The 7,891-nt window shown below is 43.6% G+C and overlaps 1 protein-coding gene across 1 annotated transcript in view; it reads right to left on the bottom strand.

Moving 5' to 3' along the window:
* Positions 1 to 394, bottom strand: part of RNF169 (ring finger protein 169) — a 77,412-nt gene extending 77,018 nt beyond the window's left edge. Inside the window, exon 1 of the mRNA XM_015600271.2 lies at positions 5 to 394. Within this exon, the coding sequence (XP_015455757.1) occupies positions 5 to 305 (301 nt within the window). The 5' untranslated portion in view covers positions 306 to 394. The remainder of the gene's footprint in view (positions 1 to 4) is intronic.
* Positions 395 to 7,891: the final 7,497 nt, after the last annotated feature.

The raw sequence follows: 7,891 nt of genomic DNA, 5'->3' as shown, positions 1-7,891 counted from the left end.
CAACTGGGGCCCGCTGCATCGGCGACGCGTTGGGCGCAGCCCCGGCACAGCGAGTGGCGGCAAGGAATGGCCGTTGCTTCCCCCGGGGTCTCGAGGCACCCGGCGCAGCCCGACTCCTCCGACCGCGGCGGTGGCGGCTGCAGCAACGGCGGCGGCAACACCAGCAGCGCGGGGCCAGAGGCCGGGATCGAGGCCCCAGTCTTGGCTGCCGCCTTCTCATCACAGCGGCCCCGCCGGCCCCGCCGACTCAGAGCTGCTGCTGCCGCCGCGGAAGAGGCCCGAGTACTCGGACCTGCCGCCGCCATCTTGTTTCCCGTTTGAGGGGAGAGTCCGTTGCGAGGGAGAAGAGTAGAGGGCGGGGCAGTGCGCGGCGGGCAGCGCTATCTACATATTCACGAGGGGGCGGGGTTCCAGTGAGCCCGAGGAAGGTTCTCCCCGGACCTGGTTGGCGGTAGGTGAAATCTTATTAATATTTGTTAGCTCTACTTTGCGTACCTGTTTTCAGCTTCTTTCTCCAGTCTTTGCAATTTCCTTTTATTGAACCAAATGAAGGTGAGAACTGAGGGGTTTATTTGGAAAATCTGAGCGATATTAAACTTTATGGAGTAATTACACTTATTTACCCCTCAAGACCCTGATGACTGAAGCTAAAGTGAATGGAGAGCATGTAAATTATCCAGAACCCTATTTGATGTGAGGATAGCTATCGTGACCAAAAACTAACTGCCAAAAATAACTTCTTGTCATTCCTCACGTCCACATCCCTTTCTGAAAACTCCTCCCCTGGCTGGCAAAACCATATTTTCCTGGTTTTTCCCATTCCCTCGGCTCATTCTCCGACTCCTTCCTTGAGCCCCTCTCTTCCTGTTTTGGTCTTAAATGTGGGTGTTCATCTAGGCTCAGGCCTCAGGCTTCTCTCACTTTGCCTGTTCCCCTCACCTCCACGTCACACTTTCTTGCAGCTGAAACTCCCGAATTGATATCCGTAGTCTAGACCTCCCATGTCCAGCTCTACATATTCAGCTGCCTGATGGAAACATCTTGGATGGCTGCATTCCACATGTGCAAAACAAGTCATTGCCTTCTATCCTCTTTTCAAAACAGCTCTTCTCATTTTCCTCATTCTATTGAAGATACTATCCTTCCAGTTCATCAAGCTCCAAATCTAATGATCTTTACTTCTCCCTCATTTCCCACATCTGTCAGTATCTTAGTCCTGTCAGTTCTCCCCGCAAAATGACTATTTTCCCTCCTATTCTCTCCTCTTCATCCCTCTCTCATTGCCCAATTCAAGTCTCATCATCTCTCACCTAGATTACTGCAGTAGCTTAAATAGACTATCTCTCTGCCTATAGCCTCTCTTCCTCCAATCCATCCTCCATAGCTCTTAGAACTTCTCCCTAAAGAACAGCTCTGACATGTCATCCGTGCTTGGTCTAGTCACCAGGCAAGGTGCTCAGAATTTGATGCCAGCCCCCTTTCTGGATGCACAGAGTATGGGAGAAAGAATAGCTACCCCCTGATAGAGATATTTCTGCTATAGCAGTTCTCACACCATTTTCTTTGCACTAAGGTAGTTTTGGAGCAGGAAGGCCTTAAGCAAATGGCATTTCCTGTTGGGAATCTTTATAGAAAAACCCAAGTTTTGTAGGGAGAACAAAGTCAAAAAAGCAGCCTAATGTAATGAAAGGCGTCAGAGGTCCTGGGTTTCCATGAGGTCACCTGGAAATAGTGCCTGAGGTGCTGATAAACCAATCTCAAGGTGGAGTGATTGGTGGAAGTCGAAGAACTGAAAAAAGAAAGAAGTGGATTCCCAAGATGAGAACCAGATGGCTGAAGAACAGTCAAAAATTGAAGAAGGGTCAATGAATAATTGAAACAAGGACTTGTGTTTACAGAGGCCCAGACATTTAGAATCCTGCCAAACACAGCCTCAGCTGGACTGCCCTTTATCCAGAGGTCCTCCTCATTTCTCTCCCCACTTGAGGTTCTTGAGGATGCTTTGCCCAAATTCTGACAAGGTAGGTCTGTGGACCAAGCTAACTACTATTAGAAACAGGGCCCTTGGGGTGGACTATTCACTCTTAACAGTTTGGAGTTCTTAATCTGAAACCTATTAACTGTTGGAGGAGCTGAACCATAGAAATGTAGCATGCTTTCTTGGATTCAAATAACGACAGGAAATTTCCTTTTGCAGAGGGAAAAAGCAAGAAGTCTGAATAGCACTGGACCAAAAGCCAGGAGATCTGAGATTGGTCCTGGTCCCTTTCCCCCTTTCATTAACTCATCACGTGTGATTTCAAATAGGTAACTTTTCTCTGGGCCTCAGTCTCCTCATCTTTAAAACTGGGTGCTGGAATTCAGTAGTTCTCAATCTGGGACACACCTCAGAAAGACACACACACACCCCCCAAAGCCCTACCTCAGATCTACTGAACCCAAAATATGAGGGTGGGATGCCAGCATGTGTTTTGTTTTGTTTTTAATGCCATAGGAATTCTAATAAATATTCTAGATAAGACTGTTACAATAAATTCAAAGGTCTCTTCTAGTTCTAACATTCTAGAAGTCCGACTCCCAATTTCTAGTCCCTTCTCTCCTCCTTTGGTGTTGCCAAAGTAATCCTACTAAAGCAGTAGCAGGGACAGAAGGCAAAGCAAATCTAAGTAATCTGTGTAGGAAAATGAGGGAAAAGAGGATGATTCTAAAGTGTGAAGCCTAGGAGCCTGAGATTATGATCACAATTGACAACTAACAAAAACAATAACTAGAAAGGAAAAGCGGTCTGAAAAATGAGGTCATGGTAAATATTTTGTTTTGTTTAGTTTGCCATTGGCATCTAAATCTTCCTACTTGAGAGAATGCCCCATTTTATGTAGTATTGCTGACTACAAGAACCAAAGCAAAGAGATACTCTTCTCCCTACCCCCTAGCAGCCAGAACATGGCATGTGGCCTGGCTTAGCCACTTGGCAACTCCTCTCTGAACTTTGGATCTTCAGGGAATGATACAAAGACATATTTCCAAATTTAGAATTATTCACAGCAACAGTGACACTAGGTGTCCAACCACAGTGGGTCCCTTGGGAGTTGGGTATGGGAGGGTGGTGTCCCTACTATGGTGATGGTGACCATGCCAGATTGTTCCCAAGGTATGAACTTGGTTGTGGTGCCTGCTGCCTGGCCTTCCTAAGTTACCACCCATTTTCCATATCTGACTCTCCAGCCTTCCTGTCAACTCTTTGCATCCTTTCAGCAAATTTCTTGTTTTCTTAAATTACAAATTCTGTTGTTTGCATCACGGTACTCTGAGACATTGTTTTATTGTTTTTGAAGTGTCAGCTGAAAATGGTTGTCAGGGTTGTTTTGTAAGTTATAAAATGATCTGAGCAGCTTAGTCTGAAAGCCTAGAGTAGAACTAGCTCGAGTGTTATGCGTTGCTTTTTTTTTCTGTGCCCCCACCTGTATCACAGACCATCAAGAGAAGAGGGACTCACAGGCTCAATGCAGTCATGCAGGATGCCAACTGGAACAAATAGTGGTAAAGCCACACCTACCAAGGCTTCCTCTCCAGCTGCTTTTGTTCTGCCCCTCCTGCCATACTTTCTGAGGATTGCATTGCCAAAATTCCCTACCATCTTTCTCTGCATAGGTAGCTCTCCCTGGTCCATGTGACCATTATCCCTTAAGCATTCATCCATATCACTACAAACCTTCACTCCTCGCTCCAGCTGGAGGCGCCAGCTTCTCCCTACTGGACTGAAAAATGCTGATGCAAGGCTGTTCCTCCTCCTTCCAGGTGGAAACAGGCTATTTCTCCCTGCAGATCCAACCACCCTTTCTTGCCAACCGAGGCACTGAGTCCATCCTGAGACCTCACACATCTAGGAAGGAAGAGGCTCAGCCCCATAGGCCGCACCAGTACCACCTCTCCTTTACCCTCTTCCCCTCTTCTGGTGGCATCTTCTTCCTGTTCTCTTCTTCCCTCGAGCCAGATTTCCCCTTGAGATTTAGTCCCTTCTCTTATGCTTTAAAGATTCTCGCTACATCCTTACTATCACTCATCTTCAGTTCCTTCCCTTTTGTTTCAGAGGAAGAACTAGTTCTTTTTGCAAAGTTAACCCTTCAACCTGTCATTTTTTCAGCCTCCTCCATATTCTTTCCAAACATTGTGCAAACACAAATAAGACTTTCTCCCTGCCTCCCTCAAGGTCACAGTCTAACAGGCAACAGTGTTAATAAATAATTATAACAGAAAAAAAAGAATTATAACAGAATTACAAGCTCCATAACAACCACATACGAGGTGCTATGGAAGCAGAGAGTTGGCCGGGGGCGGCGGGGTAGCGGGGAGGTGTGTTGGAAAATGCTTCACAGGGGAGGGGACATTTGAGCTCTGTTTTGAAGGATGAGGAGGAGTTCACCAGGTAGACCAGGGAAGGCACTCCAGGTAAAGGGAAAACAAGCAGAGGCACAAAGATATAAAAGTTTAGGATCTGAGTGACACTGATAAGAAATTCGAAGTGGCTATAACATTGGGTTGGACATGACGCTAGAAAATTAGAGAAGCAAATGAACTAGAATTTATTAAGCAGCTACCACATGCTAGGCACATACTAAGCAATAACATATCTCATTTAAACCTGAAGTCACCCTGTGAAGTTGGTATATTATCTCAGGATATTGAGGGAACATTAAATTATTTAATATTTAGATCAAGAGAATGTTACATATAGATTTATATTTTATAAGAATAATTCTTTATTCTATAATTATCAGTGAGGAGTAAAAATAATTTAAGCAGACTTCGTCCCACTCCATGGAGTTGAGATATCATTGGAGAAAGTACATGCAGCTAACATTCATTTATTCAACAACTATGTGTTGAGCACCTACTATGTGACAGGATAATTATAGGTGCTGAGAATTCAGCAGTGAATGAGGCAAGCGAGGTATGGATGCTAAGCCAGTTTTGGTTTGCCCAGCTTTAGGTACAATGTTTGGCATATTCCAGCTGCTGTGGAATAAATGGATATTATCCCCTTAATTATGCCTTTAATGTTTAGCACGGTTCAAAGTACAGTACATTGTCAGAAAAAACAAAGTTCTGTTTAACAAGCACATTGGTGGAGAAAATAGTTATTTAATTTCTTTAAATTTAGATATCCATAAATCCACCTAGAATCTCTATCTCTTCACCTCCCTCCCATCCCCTTGGTCTTTCTTCCTCTCTTCCCTACCCTCAGAGTCCATTATCCTTTTTTCTCTAGGCTCTGGCCAGAGTTTTCAATCCCTGGAAACCAATTCATTCTTTGATTTAGTTGTTCTTTTTCTTGAGGGGATAGAGATGGCTTTAAGAAGCCTTTTAAGTCCAACATATAGAGAATAAGGAAATAAATGGGCAAATGGCCCTCGCTAACCTCACTTCACAGTGAAACAGCTAAACAACAAACCTTTCTCTGCTGGTATTGATCACCTTTTACAATATATAAAGAACATGTATTATTATAGTGGAATCTATCTCTTTTTCCCACCTCCTCAAAGAAATCCTTCTACCTTCACTTTATCTGGATCAAGTGTCCCAGAGGAGGGGCTCATGGCCCTCCTCCAGGAAGAGTAAGAGGGAGAGAAAGCCTCCATTTTGTCATACATAAATACATAGTTATACTGACCAGAATGGAGAATTTGCCTCGAATGAGAGCACTATGATGGACGCAGAAGAAAAAGTCAGGGGCATATGAAACAGCCTCTCAGAGACTGACTTCCTCTAGTTTTGAAAGAAACAGGTAGGAGGTGAGTTCTGCTGGAGGCTGAGAACAGAGAGCACGATCTCTCAGTTTCTTGGACCTGAAAGAGGTTAGGATTCTATACCAATTGACCAGTGACCAGTGAGAAACCTGACTGGTTCTCTTCTAGAATGGTCATTGTCCCACGGTTCTTTGTTTACTAGGCTCTGAGCTCTAGCTGCATTCCTGGGAAAAGCCTACAGCCGTCTCCTGGGACTGTGATGTTGCTGAGCAACCACCAGGGGGCAAACCGAGACTACTGAGCTCTCCACACAGTCTCTTCCACCCTGTTTCCACAGAATGTCAAGAGCTGTAATGGGCTTTAGAAATCATCCAAGGCTTCTGAGCAAACCTCTTCATTTACAGAGAAAAAAACCAAGGTCTAAAGGAGGGAAACAATTTGTCAAAGCGCCACAGTGAGTTGATGGTAAAGTAGGAACCAGAAATCAAGTCTGCTGGCTACTCCAGTCCTATACATGTTTGACCACATGAAGCTTTTCCTGTCTCATGTTTCATTCTAGTGATTTCAGAATTTTAGTGATATCTTTTTTAATGGCTTTTAGTGATACCTCTTCTATGTAAAAGAGTTGTCTCTACAATTAGATTATAAGTCTCCGGGGTCAGGGACCGTATTTTGACTAGTACTGTATATCTTTTCCTCTAGCACCTAGCACATGGCACTGCAGGTAGCCTATGCCTGATACCAGATGGAGCATTTCAACAAATATTGTGAAACTTCTGTGTGGCAGGCCCAGTAATGATTCCTGAAAATACAGAGATGAAAATATACTGTCCCTGTTCTCAAGGAGCTCACTATCTAAAAGAGAAGGCAGGTATGTCAACAACTATAACTCAGGAGATGATTTTTTTAAAAATAATTTTTTAATCGAAGAAATGATTTAAATTTTTATTTTTTTTTTTTTGTTTTTCCTTCTCCCTTCTACCTCTCCTCTCTCCCTTACCAGGACATGAATTTTTAACAGCCGTGTAGGCAAAGCGATATGGAAGCACAGAACAGGAAGTGACTATCAGGATACAAAATTGGGTCCTAAAGGAAGAATGAGAACTCATCAAAGAAGGAATGGGAATTCCAAATAAAAGGAATAGCAGAATAGACCAACACAAAGACATGAAGACATGGTGTGTAGATGAAAATGATGGCTTCTAAGTAGCTAGAACACTTAGATATACAAGTGTTCTATACCAGTGTTCTAGTATATACAAGAAGCTGTACTGGGAAGGGAGTAGTAAATAAGACTAGAAAGGAAGTTTGAGGTCAGCAGTCGAGTTGAGGTTCATTCATTCATTCAACTGACAGTAAGTACCCCCGTGTGCCATGTAGCACTTGTTGATAGTGATGGTTGTGAGATGAATAAAAGTGAAGGTAGTAGCAATAATGATGAAAATACTACTGTAGTTGAATTCCAAGGATTTAGAGTCTTCAGCTTAGGGTTCATTTCTCACATGAATCAGATACATATTCTATCTTCCATTTTCATTTATTTAAGAAAATATTCAGTAAGCCTCTACTATGTGCTAGGGACTATTCTAGGAACTAGGGACATAGCAGTGATCAAGAATTAAGGTCCAAGAATTAAGGGGAGGCAGATAATATACAAGTGAAGAAATATATTTCAGATAATGATAAGTGACAGAAAGGAAATACAACAAGGCAATATGATAGAAAATGACTGGAGAAAGAAATCATGATAGCTTGGCCCAGGGAAACCTCACCGAGGAAGTGGCATTTAAGCTGAATGAAGTGTCAGCCCAGGAAAAAGCTGAGAGAAGAGCATTCCAAGTAGGAGTAGCTCTCAAGGGCAGAGACCCTGCAGAGAGTCCAGACAGCTTGATGTACCCTTGATGGGACAGAAAGAAGGCCGGTATGGTAGAGCAGAGCCAGCACAAGGAGAATGGCTAAAGTCAAAGGGTAGGCAGAGACCAGGTCATGGAGGGATTTACAAAATGTGGTACGGGGTTTGAGTTTTATTCTAAGCACAATGGAGAGGTTTTAAACAAGGAAGTGACATGACCTGATTTACATTTTGGAAGCTAACTCTGGTGGCTCCTCATTCCCACCTTCAGGTGGATACAGTGCCTGCTGCC

Source organism: Pteropus alecto, unplaced genomic scaffold (assembly GCF_000325575.1).
Source record: "Pteropus alecto unplaced genomic scaffold, ASM32557v1 scaffold7, whole genome shotgun sequence".
Classification (NCBI taxonomy): Eukaryota; Metazoa; Chordata; class Mammalia; order Chiroptera; family Pteropodidae; genus Pteropus; species Pteropus alecto.
Note: the sequence above shows the minus strand (reverse complement) of the source record. Positions and strands in the feature narration are given on the sequence as shown.